The sequence below is a fragment of the Ranitomeya imitator genome, chromosome 3, assembly GCF_032444005.1.
Source record: "Ranitomeya imitator isolate aRanImi1 chromosome 3, aRanImi1.pri, whole genome shotgun sequence".
NCBI classification, from domain to species: Eukaryota; Metazoa; Chordata; class Amphibia; order Anura; family Dendrobatidae; genus Ranitomeya; species Ranitomeya imitator.
The window spans coordinates 92,358,171-92,371,496 of record NC_091284.1 but is presented as its reverse complement, the minus strand read 5'-3'; the positions used below and the strand labels follow the sequence as shown (position 1 = coordinate 92,371,496).

Sequence of the window (13,326 nt, the reverse complement as noted above, 5' to 3'; positions counted from 1 at the left end):
CTCTGCTTCTGAGGATAAGTTTATCTGAGTAACCAGCCTCAGAAATCGCAGGTTAACAGCAGCTCAGAGTAGAGACCAGGTCAGTGCCACACAGAGTTCTAGCAGCAGACACATCTCTACAACAATTGTTAAGAGGAGACTTTGTGCAGAAGGCCTTCATGGTAAAATAGCTGCTAGGAAACCACTGCTAAGGACAGGCAACAAGCAGAAGAGACTTGTTTGGGCAAAAGAACACAAGGAATGGACATTAGTCCAGTGGAAATCTGTGCTTTGGTCTGATGAATCCAAATTTGAGATCTTTGGTTCCAACCACCGTGTCTTTGTGCGATGCAGAAAAGGTGAACGGATGGACTCTACATGCCTGGTTCCCACCGTGAAGCATGGAGGAGGCGGTGTGATGGTGTGGGGGTGCTTTGCTGGTGACACTGTTTGGGATTTATTCAAAATTGAAGGCATACTGAACCAGCATGGCTACCACAGCATCTTGTAGCGGCATGCTAGTCCATCCGGTTTGCGTTTAGTTGGACCATCATTTATTTTTCAACAGGACAATGACCCCAAACACACCTCCAGGCTGTGTAAGGGCTATTTGACCAAGAAGGAGCGTGGTGGGGTGCTACGCCAGATGACCTGGCCTCCACAGTCACCAGACCTGAACTCAATCAAGATGGTTTGGGGTGAGCTGGACCGCAGAGTGAAGGCAAAAGGGCCAACAAGTGCTAAGCATCTCTGGGAACTCCTTCAAGATTGTTGGAAGACAATTCCCGGTGACTACCTCTTGAAGATCATCAAGAGAATGCCAAGAGTGTGCAAAGCAGTCATCAAAGCAAAAGGTGGCTACTTTGAAGAACCTAGAATATAAGACATATTTTCAGTTGTTTCACACTTTTTTGTTAAGTATATAATTCCACATGTGTTAATTCATAGTTTTGATGCCTTCAGTGTGAATGTACAATTTTCATAGTCATGAAAATACAGAAAAATCTTTAAATGAGAAGGTGTGTCCAAACTTTTGGTCTGTAGTGTACATTTACATTACTTTTTCTTTGCTTTTATATATACGTACATTTTTTATTTTCGTATTTCTAATTTAATTTTTCTATGGCATACACCAGTCAGGGCATATTTCTATAAATGGATTACACAGGTTGTGACGATCATACATGTACTGAATATATGTAGTGTTAATTTGTGTATATAAAGGTGTAAATCACTGTGGTCAGAATTTCCTCTGATCTCCTCCGTTACAGCCGGACTGGGACTCTGTATTAGAGCTGTGGCTCTTTATCTGATTTTCTGCACAATTCGTCATGATGGATTAATGATCTGACACTTATGACAAGCATACTTGATGCATGTTGTCATGCAGGTAATCAATAATTGTAAATCCGTGTTCCTCAGTCTAGTGGAAATTGATGGCTAACCTATTCAATGTAGAATAATTATCTCACATGGTGATTTTTGTTAGATTCATAATTTCAAATCATTAGAAAAGCACATCTATTCCTATTCTAAATTACATAGTTAAAAAACTAAAAGAAAATTGCTTGTATTAGGCAACATCTGCTTACTCAAAGAATATTCAGAATCATTATGAATTTAAGAAGCACTGGGAATTGTGGTTACATAGTGAATACAATTTATGGAATCCCAAAGGGATTTTCCGGTATGTGAAGAAAATACAGCAGAAGAGAAAATGGTATAAAATAAAGAAATAACATATACTCATTGATTTCCCTGCAGGCTACAGTGCCGCCACTCCCGTGGTCCCCATCAGTATTACTTTACTTCCTGCAGCGATGTCCCCTGTCTATGCACATGTGACTGCTGCAGCCAATCACTGCCCTCAGTGGTCACATGCTGTATTTGCTAATATGGCTATGGGCTGTAGTTGGCTGCAGCGGTCACATTTGCATGTACAGCACATCATCTCTGCAGGAAGAAAACACTAATGTGTATAGGATGAAAGGAGAGAGCTAGGGCATGTGCACACCAAGTATTTGGTGCAGAAATTTCGGCTTCAAATACACGTTTTTTGCCATGTTTTTTTAGATGCATTTTTTGATGCAGATTTTTCCCACTCATTAGTGTAAGTGAAATCTGCATCAAACACTTATAAAGAATTGACATGCTGCAGATTTAAATTTGCAAGTCACAAATAAGCAGCTTGTGCATGAGACTTCGGATTCTCAATTTCTGGTTTCCATTTAATTTTGTGACCTCGTTATTGTATAAAAATTTAATACAACCATGTCCCATTTTTAGGGCAAAAAAGTCGTAGAGTTAATATGTGACATATAATCTGTTTCTCTAACAGGTGGTGGGGGTCCAAATATTCCAGTGCACTCTGTCCCCCGAAGTCCACTGAGTGGGATTCCTGTAAGGACTGCCCCTGCAGCAGCGGTTTCGCCCATGCAGGTAGCTATAATTCCATTTTTACTGTACTAGAAAACGGAGAATATACTCCACAGGATTAAAAGTTGATTATTTTGTTGGCAGAGCCTAAATCCCTTCATTTCTTATTACAGGATTTTATTTTGAGTCCCCCTATCCTTAGCATCGCTGTGCAAACAGCATCTGCTGTGTCCATAATTCCCAAGATTATGTAATTGATCCACAAGACTGTATCCTAGACTGTCAAAGTTCAAGAAAAAACTCTGAGCACTCAATAAGTTGGACGCTCGTTCAAAGTTTCAAAGAACCCACTTGGAGGATTTGCTGCATAAAGCCAAACAGTGGCCAATCCAAGGTGTTGTATTTCAAGCGTTCAGGTTGATGACGCCATCATAGCACAAGTAATACTTGATAAAGACCTGTGATAGGTCGAAACGTTCTATCATGATGAAATTTAGATTCACCGCACTCTCTTAGGATAATGATGAAAAAGGTTGTGCCAATTTATTAAAGTATAATGGGAGCGTAACAGAATATTGCAGCATATGCGATTAACAACGTTTCGGCTCCACCAGAGCCTTTGTCACGTATTCGCTTATTTCAGGCACAAGATAGTGTACAGATGGGGGAAATTAGGAGAATCCCAGTGGTGAGCTTGGATACTGCACTCAGTACTCTAAATGAGGCTCCCTTCGGATATTGTGGACCTGTAATATCGGCATTAAGAGCGGCGCTCCCGCGCTGTGCTAAGTAGCAGCGTGTTCTATCATGATGGCAGAATAAACCTGAACACTTGAAATGAAACACACTGGATTGGACGCTGTTTGTTTGTGTCCTCTATTTTTTTGTACCTGTTGTGATGCAGTGACCCCTGTTGCAGCTAGCGGGCGCTGTTTGTGCTCCTCAGGATATGCATAGAGGCATATCTATTGGTGATAATGAGATAGTGACCGGAAGTGTTGTAAATGGCTGATATGTGTCGCAGAGGGAGTCTGCGCTGTAAGCCTGAAGTAATGTTGTTAGGGGACCTATAGTCCCACAAGTGTTTGTATAATTGTGAAGGGAGGCTTACAGGGCTAGTTATGAGAGCTGGGTGGGTCGAACTAGAAACACATACACCACCCATCTATGGGTGTGGTCACATGGTGGTATAGTGGTCTCTGTAATGTAGACTGTGTAGATCCTGGACGGCTTGTGTGTTGGGAGGTCCTGAGTGTGGAATGGATCCCTGAATAGCGCACTGTGAGGCTGTGGATCTGAAGACCTGTGTGTTGGGAGATCCTGGGAATAGGATCGGATCCCTGTTTGTTCTGTACTGTTAATAATTAATGTAAAGAGATGTGGTTCTGAGGGTCGCGGGAGCCAGTTAGAGGAGGTTACCTAGATGAGAGTGCTTCAAACGGGCCAAGGAGCCCCACTCTCGATGAGATGAAAATGCTTTATCTTGGGGGGAGGTTGGGATGGTGGGAGTTTAAAGGGTGGGAGAGAGGGGTTAGACAGCTCAGGTTAAGGAGTAGGATTTTCTTGATGGCTGTTCTGCATCATGATGGGGGACCGTATTAAAATACTGAGTTGGAACATTAGAGGCCTGGCGGACAAAACTAGACAAGCAGTGGTGCTGTAATACGCACGAGACCAGAGGGCCTCACTGATATGTCTGCTGGAGATACACTTGGTTCGTGAGAGGGTGGACGTCTTACGTTTTTTGCAGCCACCGCCTACGTATCATTCCACCTTCTCTACGTACTCAAGGGGGGTATCTGTATTGGTCCCATTGGAGTGCGCCATGAAGAGCTGAAGGTGTATGCTGATATGGATGGACAGTATGTGGTAGTGAAATGCAGAATGCTTGATATTTTTATGTGTGGTGGCTATGTACATTCCTCCCCCTTATTCGAGTAAAAAACTTGTTGGAATTGATTGGACGGGGAGATCCTATGCTGCTTTTAATTATTGGAGACCTCAACAATATCTGTGATGATTTCTGGGATAAAAACAAAAATAAACAAAACAGGTTGGAAAGCCATATTACGCCGTTCGGAACATATATTCGAGAGATCGGTATGACTGATTTGTGGAGAGTGCGACACCTGGGGGAGAAGGGATACTCTTGCTATTCACCGGCTCATGATACTTTATCCAGAATAGATATGGCGCTCGGAAACAATATTATTGATTCTATGGTGGAAGAAGTGAGATACTTGCCACGGGCGATCTCCGATCATAATCCAATAGAGGTGGAGTTATGGCCAATGGGGACACAAGCATGGCATAGGGAGAGTGGACATTTCACCCTAACTGGCTGAATAGTGTGAGTTTGGAGGGCAAACAGCGGGTGGTGGAGGGCAGCTCTGACATACCCACTATATGGGAGACGATGAAGGCATAATTGAGAAGTTTGCTGTTCAGGGACATCAGTAGATGTAAGCGGCGATCAAAACAGGCGGAGAATGCCGCAAGGGAAAGGCTGAGAATTGCTGAAGATGAGATGGCCACACTGGGTACCCCTGAGGCTGGGAAACAGTTAAGAGAAGCCCAGAATAATATGGATAAAATTCTTTTGGAAAGAGCAGGGAGGAAGAGAGAGTTCCAATGACAAGCCTTTTACCAGGAGGGGGAGGTAGTGGGGCATATGCTCTTGCTGGTGGCGTCGGCCCAGAAGGGTACACCATTCGTACATTCACTAGAGCCTGTTAATGGTATAAAAGTGTCGAAGACCTCTGAGATCTTAAGGGTCTTTATGGACTTCTACGCGGATCTGTACTCTGGTGTGGACCCATCAGGGACTGACAACGCGGCATTTCTAGAAGGTATTGTCTTACCTAGATTGAGTGAGGAGGATAGGGAAAGTTTGGAGGGACCTATCACGGACGAAGAACTAAGTCGTGCTTTAAGAGCCATGGCAAGAGGTAAGGCCCCAGGAGCAGATGGATTGCCAGCTGAAATTTATAAGGAGATGGAGGAGGTGTTGCTACCCAGATTCCGAGTAGTTTTGGAGGAGGCTGGGAATGGGGGGGATTCTTCCAGCCTCCATGAGGGAGGCCATAATAGTTGTAATCCTGACGGAAGATAAAGATCTACGACTGCCTGAATCATATCGCCCGATTTCTTTGCTCACAACGGATGTTAAACTTCTGGCTGGGGTGTTGGCGGCCCGATTGTCAGGTGTTATTTCTAAAGGCCCCTTCACATTTAGCGACGCTGCAGCGATACCGACAACGATCCGAATCGCTGCAGCGTCGCTGTTTGGTCGCTGGAGAGCTGTCACACAGACCGCTCTCCAGCGACCAACGATGCCGGTAACCAGGGTAAACATCGGGTAACTAAGCGCAGGGCCGCGCTTAGTAACCCGATGTTTACCCTGGTTACCATGCTAAAAGTAAAAAAAAACAAACAGTACATACTTACCTTCCGCTGTCTGTCCTCCAGCGCTGCGCTCTGCTTCTCTGCTCTCCTCCTGTACTGTCTGGGAGCCGGAAAGCAGAGCGGTGACGTCACCGCTCTGCTTTCCGGCTCACAGCCAGTACAGGAGGAGAGCAGAGCGCAGCGCTGGAGGACAGACGGCTGTAGGTAAGTATGTACTGTTTGGTTTTTTTTTACTTTTAGCATGGTAACCAGGGTAAACATCGGGTTACTAAGCGCGGCCCTGCGCTTAGTTACCCGATGTTTACCCTGGTTACCAGTGAAGACATCGCTGGATCGGTGTCACACACGCCGATCCAGCGATGTCTCCAGGGAGTCCAGCGACGAAATAAAGTTCTGGACTTTATTCAGCGACCAACGATCTCCCAGCAGGGGCCTGATCGTTGGTCGCTGTCACACATAACGATTTCATTAACGATATCGTTGCTACGTCACAAATAGCAACGATATCGTTAACAATATCGTTATGTGTGAAGGTACCTTTAGTTGATTCATCCAGGTCAGTCTGACTTTATGCCCGGCAGGTCCACGGCAGTCAATCTTAGAAGGCTTTTTTGAATTTACAATTGGGGGCTGATAACGGCGGGCATAGAGTTATTGCTTCTTTAGATGCCCATAAGGCATTCGACAGTGTGGAATGGGGATACTTGTGGCAGGTATTGCAGTGCTTTGGCTTCGGACCACAATTTGTGTCCTGGGTTCAGCTATTGTACGCGCAACCATCAGCTAGGGTGAGAGTGAATGGGGGAGCTTTCTTATATGATAAGGCTACATAGAGGGACGAGACAGGGGTGTCCGCTCTCCCCTCTTTTGTTTGCTTTAGCCATGGAGCCGCTGGCCACCAGGATCCGACAGTCCGCTGAGGTCTCTGGGTTTAAATATGGATCGATAAAGGAAAAGATAGCGCTTTATATACTTCTGTTCTTGAGTGATCCACATGATTCATTGAGTAATGCAATTCGGCACATCGAGGGATTTGGTGCTTTGTTGGGGCTTAAAATAAATTAGAATAAGTCAACTCTGTTTATGGTGGATGATGCAGGGGGTGAGCTGGGTGATTTCTATGGAAGGGGGTAGACTTAAAGTAGCAGATCAATTCAAATAGTTGGGGATAATAATCTCTTGGCCGATCACGACTTACTTGCATATGAATCTTACACCGGTGCTGGGAACTCTTAAGGCAAAGGTAGGGTCTTGGTCTAAGGCTACTTTCACACTTCCGTTTATTAACCCCTTTCTGCCATTGGACGTAATATTCCGTCCATGTGGGGTGGGCCTTAATTCCCAAGGACGGAATATTACGTCCAGCGCGATCGGCCGCGCTCACGGGGGGAGCGCGGCCGATCGCGGCCGGGTGTCAGCTGCTTATCACAGCTGACATCCGGCACTATGTGCCAGGAGCGGTCACGGACCGCCCCCGGCACATTAACCCCCGGCACACCGCGATCAAAGATGATCGCGATGTGCCGGCGGTGCAGGGAAGCATCGCGCAGGGAGGGGGCTCCCTGCGGGCTTCCCTGAGACCCCCGCAGCAACGCGATGTGATCGCGTTGCTCCGGGGGTCTCCTACCTCCCTCCCTGCAGTAAGTCCCGGATCCAAAATGGCCGCGGATCCGGGTCCTGCAGGGAGGGAGGTGGCTTACCAAGTGCCTGCTCAGAGCAGGCACTTGGTAACGCTGCACTGCTCTCAGACAGATCGGTGATCTGTCAGAGTGCTGTGCAAACTGGCAGATCACCGATCTGTATTGTCCCCCCCTGGGGCAAAGTAAAAAAGTAAAAAAAAAAATTTCCAAGTGTGTAAAAAAAAAAAAAAATCCTAAATAATGAAAAAAAAATATATATATTATTCCCATAAATACATTTCTTTATCTAAATAAAAAAAACAAAACAATAAAAGTACACATATTTAGTATCTCCGCGTCCGTAACGACCCGACCTATAAAACTGGCCCACTAGTTAACCCCTTCAGTAAACACCGTAAGAAAAAAAAAAAAAAACGAGGCAAAAAACAACGCTTTATTATCATACCGCCAAACATAAAGTGGAATAACACGCGATCAAAAAGACGGATATAAATAACCATGGTACCGCTGAAAGCGTCATCTTGTCCCGCAAAAAACGAGCCACCATACAGCGACAACAGCAAAAAAATAAAAAAGTTATAGTCCTCAGAATAAAGCGATGCAAAAATAATTATTTTTTTCTATAAAATAGTTTTTATCGTATAAAAGCGCCAAACCATAAAAAAATGATATAAATGAGGTATCGCTGTAATCGTACTGACCTGAAGAATAAAACTGCTTTATCAATTTTACCAAACGCGGAACGGTATAAACGCCTCCCCCAAAAGAAATTCATGAATAGCTGGTTTTTGGTCATTCTGCCTCACAAAAATCGGAATAAAAAGCGATCAAAAAATGTCACGTGCCCGAAAATGTTACCAATAAAAACGTCAACTCGTCCCGTAAAAAACAAGACCTCACATGACTCTGTGGACTCAAATATGGAAAAATTATAGCTCTCAAAATGTGGTAACGCAAAAAATATTTTTTGCAATAAAAAGCGTCTTTCAGTGTGTGACGGCTGCCAATCATAAAAATCCGCTAAAAAACCCGCTATAAAAGTAAATGAAAAAAATGTATTTATTTCCATTTTCCCATTAGGGTTAGGGCTAGGGTTAGGGTTAGGGCTAGGGCTAGGGTTAGGGTTAGGGTTAGGGCTAGGGCTAGGGTTAGGGCTAGGGTTAGGGTTAGGGCTAGGGCTAGGGCTAGGGTTAGGGCTAGGGCTAGGGTTAGGGCTAGGATTAGGGCTAGGGTTAGGGCTAGGGTTAGGGCTAGGGTTAGGGTTAGGGCTAGGGCTAGGGTTAGGGCTAGGGTTAGGGCTAGGGTTAGGGTTGGGATTAGGGTTAGGGTTAGGGCTAGGGCTAGGGTTAGGGTTAGGGTTGGGGCTAGGGTTAGGGCTAGGGTAAGGGCTAGGGTTAGGGTTAAGGCTACAGTTAGGGTTGGGGCTAAAGTTAGGGTTAGGGTTTGGATTACATTTGCGATTGGGATTAGGATTAGGGGTGTGTCTGGGTTAGAGGTGTGGTTAGGGTTACCGTTGGGATTAGGGTTAGGGGTGTGTTTGGATTAGGGTTTCAGTTATAATTGGGGGGTTTCCACTATTTAGGCACATCAGGGGGATCTCCAAACGCGACATGGCGACCGATCTCAATTCCATCCAATTCTGCATTGAAAAAGTAAAACAGTGCTCCTTCCCTTCCGAGCTCTCCCGTGTGCCCAAACAGGAGTTTACCCCAACATATGGGGTATCAGCGTACTCAGGACAAATTGGACAACAACTTTTGGGGTCCAATTTCTCCTGTTACCCTTGGGAAAATACAAAACTGGGGGCTAAAAAATAATTTTTGTGGGAAAAAAAGAGATTTTTTATTTTCACGGCTCTGCGTTATAAACTGTAGTGAAACACTTGGGGGCTCAAAGTTCTCACAACACATCTAGATAAGTTCGTGGGGGGGTCTAGTTTCCAACATGGGGTCACTTGTGGGGGTTTCTACTGTTTAGGTATATTAGGGGCTCTGCAAACGCAATGTGACGCCTGCAGACCATTCCATTTAAGTCTGCATTCCAAATGGCGCTCCTTCCCTTCCGAGCCCTCCCATGCGCCCAAACGCTGGTTCACCCCACATATGGGGTATCAACGCACTCAGGACAAATTGGACAACAACTTTTGGGGTCCAATTTCTCCTTTTACCCTCGAGAAAATACAAAACTGGGGGCTAAAAAATAATTTTGAGGGGAAATTTTTTATTTTATTTTCACGGCTCTGCGTTATAAACTGTAGTGAAATACTTGGGGACTCAAAGTTCTCACAACACATCTAAATAAGTTCCTTGGAGGGTCTAGTTTCCAATATGGGGTCACTTGTGGGGGGTTTCTACTGTTTAGGTACATTAGGGGCTCTGCAAACACAATGTGACGCCTGCAGACCATTCCATCTAAGTCTGTATTCCAAATGGCTCTCCTTCCCTTCCGAGCCCTCCCATGCGCCCAAACGCTGGTTCTCCCCCACATATAGGGTATCAGCGCACTCAGGACAAATTGCACAACAACTTTTGGGGTCCAATTTCTCCTGTTACCCTCAGGAAAATACAAAACTGGGGGCTAAAAAATTATTTTTGTGGGAAAAAAATTTTGTTTTATTTTTACGGCTCTGCATTATAAACTTCTGTGAAGCTCTTATTGGGTCAAAGTGCTCACCACACATCTAGATAAGTTCCTTAGGGGGTCTACTTTTCAAAATGGTGTCACTTGTGGGGGGTTTCAATGTTTAGGTACATCAGTGGCTCTCCAAACGCAACATGGCGTCCAATCTCAATTCCTGTCAATTTTGCATTGAAAGGTCAAACGGCGCTCCTTCCCTTCCGAGCTCTCCCATGCGCCCAAACAATGGTTTACCCCCACATATGGGGTATCAGAGTACTCAGGACAAATTGTGCCACAACTTTTGTGGTCCAATTTCTTCTCTTACCATTGGGAAAATAAAAAATTGGGGGCGAAAAGATAATTTTTGTGAAAAAAAAATGATTTTTTATTTTTACGGTTCTGCATTATAAACTTCTGTGAAGCACTTGGTGGGTCAAAGTGCTCACCACACCTCTAGATAAGTTCCTTAGGGGGTCTACTTTCCAAAATGGTGTCACTTGTGGGGGGTTTCAATGTTTAGGCACATCAGTGGCTCTCCAAACGCAACATGGCGTCTCATCTCAATTCCTGTCAATTTTGCATTGAAAGGTCAAACGGCGCTCCTTCCCTTCCGAGCTCTCCCATGCGCCCAAACAATGGTTTACCCCCACATATGGGGTATCAGAGTACTCAGGACAAATTGTGCCACAACTTTTGTGGTCCAATTTCTTCTCTTACCATTGGGAAAATAAAAAATTTGGGCCGAAAAGATAATGTTTGTGAAAAAAAATGATTTTTTATTTTTACGGTTCTGCATTATTAACTTCTGTGAAGCACTTGGTGGGTCAAAGTGCTCACCACACCTCTAGATAAGTTCCTTAGGGGGTCTACTTTCCAAAATGGTGTCACTTGTGGGGGGTTTCAATGTTTAGGCACATCAGTGGCTCTCCAAACGCAACATGGCGTCCCATCTCAATTCCAGTCAACTTTGCATTGAAAAGTCAAATGGCGCTCCTTCCCTTCCGAGCTCTGCCATGCGCACAAACTGTGGTTAACCCCCACATATGGGGTATCAGCGTACTCAGGACAAATTGTACAACAACTTTTGGGGTCCATTTTCTCCTGTTACCCTTGGCAAAATAAAACAAATTGGAGCTGAAGTAAATTTTTTGTGAAAAAAAGTTAAATGTTAATTTTTATTTAAACATTCCAAAAATTCCTGTGAAGCACCTGAAGGGTTAATAAACTTCTTGAATGTGGTTTTGAGAACCTTGAGGGGTGCAGTTTTTAGAATGGTGTCACACTTGGGTATTTTCTATCATATAGACCCCTCAAAATGACTTCAAATGAGATGTGGTCCCTAAAATAAAATGGTGTTGTAAAAATGAGAAATTGCTGGTCAACTTTTAACCCTTATAACTCCCTAACAAAAAAAAATTTTTGGTTCCAAAATTGTGCTGATGTAAAGTAGACATGTGGGAAATGTTACTTATTAAGTATTTTGTGTGACATATCTCTGTGATTTAATTGCATAAAAATTCAAAGTTGGAAAATTGCGAAATTTTCAAAATTTTCGCCAAATTTCCGTTTTTTTCACAAATAAACGCAGGTAATATCAAAGAAATTTTACCACTATCATGAAGTACAATATGTCACGAGAAAACAATGTCAGAATCACCGGGATCCGTTGAAGCGTTCCAGAGTTATAACCTCATAAAGGGACAGTGGTCAGAATTGTAAAAATTGACCCGGTCCATAACGTGCAAACCACCCTTGGGGGTAAAGGGGTTAATATCCGTCACAATGCGTCGTTTTGGGAAAAAAAACACATCTTGCAAATTTGCCCGCAGGATGCGTTTTTTTTCCCATAGACTTGTATTGCCGACGGATCGTGACGTATGGCCACACGTTGCGTCTGTTGTGCACTGGATGCGTCGGTTTTGGCGGCCCGTCATCTCGGAAAAACGTTCACGGAAACGTTCTGTACGTCGCATTCAGTTTTCCTGTCTGCGCATGCCCAGCAGGAAATGTCTCTCTCTCTGACTGACTCTTTCCTGCTCGGCAACGCAGACGGAAATGTGAAAGCAAACACTTCCGTCGGTACATCGCGCCGACGCTTCGTGACGGGCAACTACCGACAGAAGTGCGAAAGAAGCCTAAGTTGCATTTATCTGTTGTAGGCCGAATTAATCTCATTAAGATGATTATGATGCCTAAGATACTGTATGTTCTCCATAACTCACCTATCTGGATACCACGTGTAAAATTCTAACTGATTAACTCTTTATTTAGAGGCCTGGTGTGGGGGAGGCATCTGCGAATTAGATTGGAGACGCTTCAACGCCCTAAGGACGCGGGAGGCTTGGTTTTACCTAACCCTGAAATATATTTCTTGGCGGCCCAATGTCAGCATTTAAAGGGCTGGGAACATGAGTCGTCTTCCAATGTAGGACAACTTTTGATAGAAAGGGTGGTGAAGAGAAGTCCGGCGGTACAGTGTCTTGAAGATGGATCCCTAGGGATACTGGGGAAGAAATACCCAACATTATTTCTGATATATAAAGTATGGGGGAGAGTTAAACAAATTTGCGGGGTTACTTGTCTAACTAGGTTTTCTCCGCTGTGGTTTAGCTAGGGCTAAATGGGAAAGAGAGCTGGGTCGTTTAGAGGATGAAACGTGGGAATCTGTATTAGAATGGATACCGAAACTATTACTGAATGAGCCATATAGACTTTCCCAGCTTTATATTGTACACAGAGTGTATAGATCCCCGGATGTCCTGCATAGAGCTGGGCTGAGATCTGACTCTGAATGCCCTAGATGTAGGAATGATAGTGCTGGAATGTTTCATATGTTATGGTCGTGTCCGAGATTGACTGCTTTTTGGTTGGTGGTTGTAGAAGGGGCATACAGATGTGTAATTCCAATAGAACCTTTGCTGTGCGTGCTGGGGTACATGGAAGAGATAGCTGTGGATAACAAGCTGAAAATAGCAATCGCCAGACTACTATACATGGCTCGGAAGATCATAGCCAGAAATTGGATCAAAGAGGAACCTCCCTCGAGGGGAGAATATCTTAAATATGTGAAGCAGGTCATTACCCTGGAAAAGGGTGTATATTAGAAAAGAGGGAAGATGGGCCTGTTCAAAAAATTGTGGACGCCTTGGTTGGAACTAGGCTAGGGGAGGCTAAGAGAAGTTAGGCCCGAGGAGGGTTCGCCTATATATTTACGGTGTTTTCGTTTACAAATAAAAGTTATTGTATATGGTTAACGTATATAATACCACAGGATATGTTAAGAGGAAAGCGTGAGCTGTCTAAAAGG

General features: G+C 44.3%; 1 protein-coding gene across 3 annotated transcripts in view; it reads left to right on the top strand.

Moving 5' to 3' along the window:
- LOC138672780 (cytospin-B-like) overlaps positions 1-13,326 on the top strand; it is a 442,687-nt gene that overhangs the window by 340,060 nt on the left and 89,301 nt on the right. For all 3 annotated transcript variants that reach the window (XM_069761133.1, XM_069761134.1, XM_069761135.1), the window contains one exon: positions 2,318-2,418. In XM_069761133.1, coding sequence (XP_069617234.1) covers positions 2,318-2,418 — 101 coding nt within the window. The remainder of the gene's footprint in view (positions 1-2,317; positions 2,419-13,326) is intronic.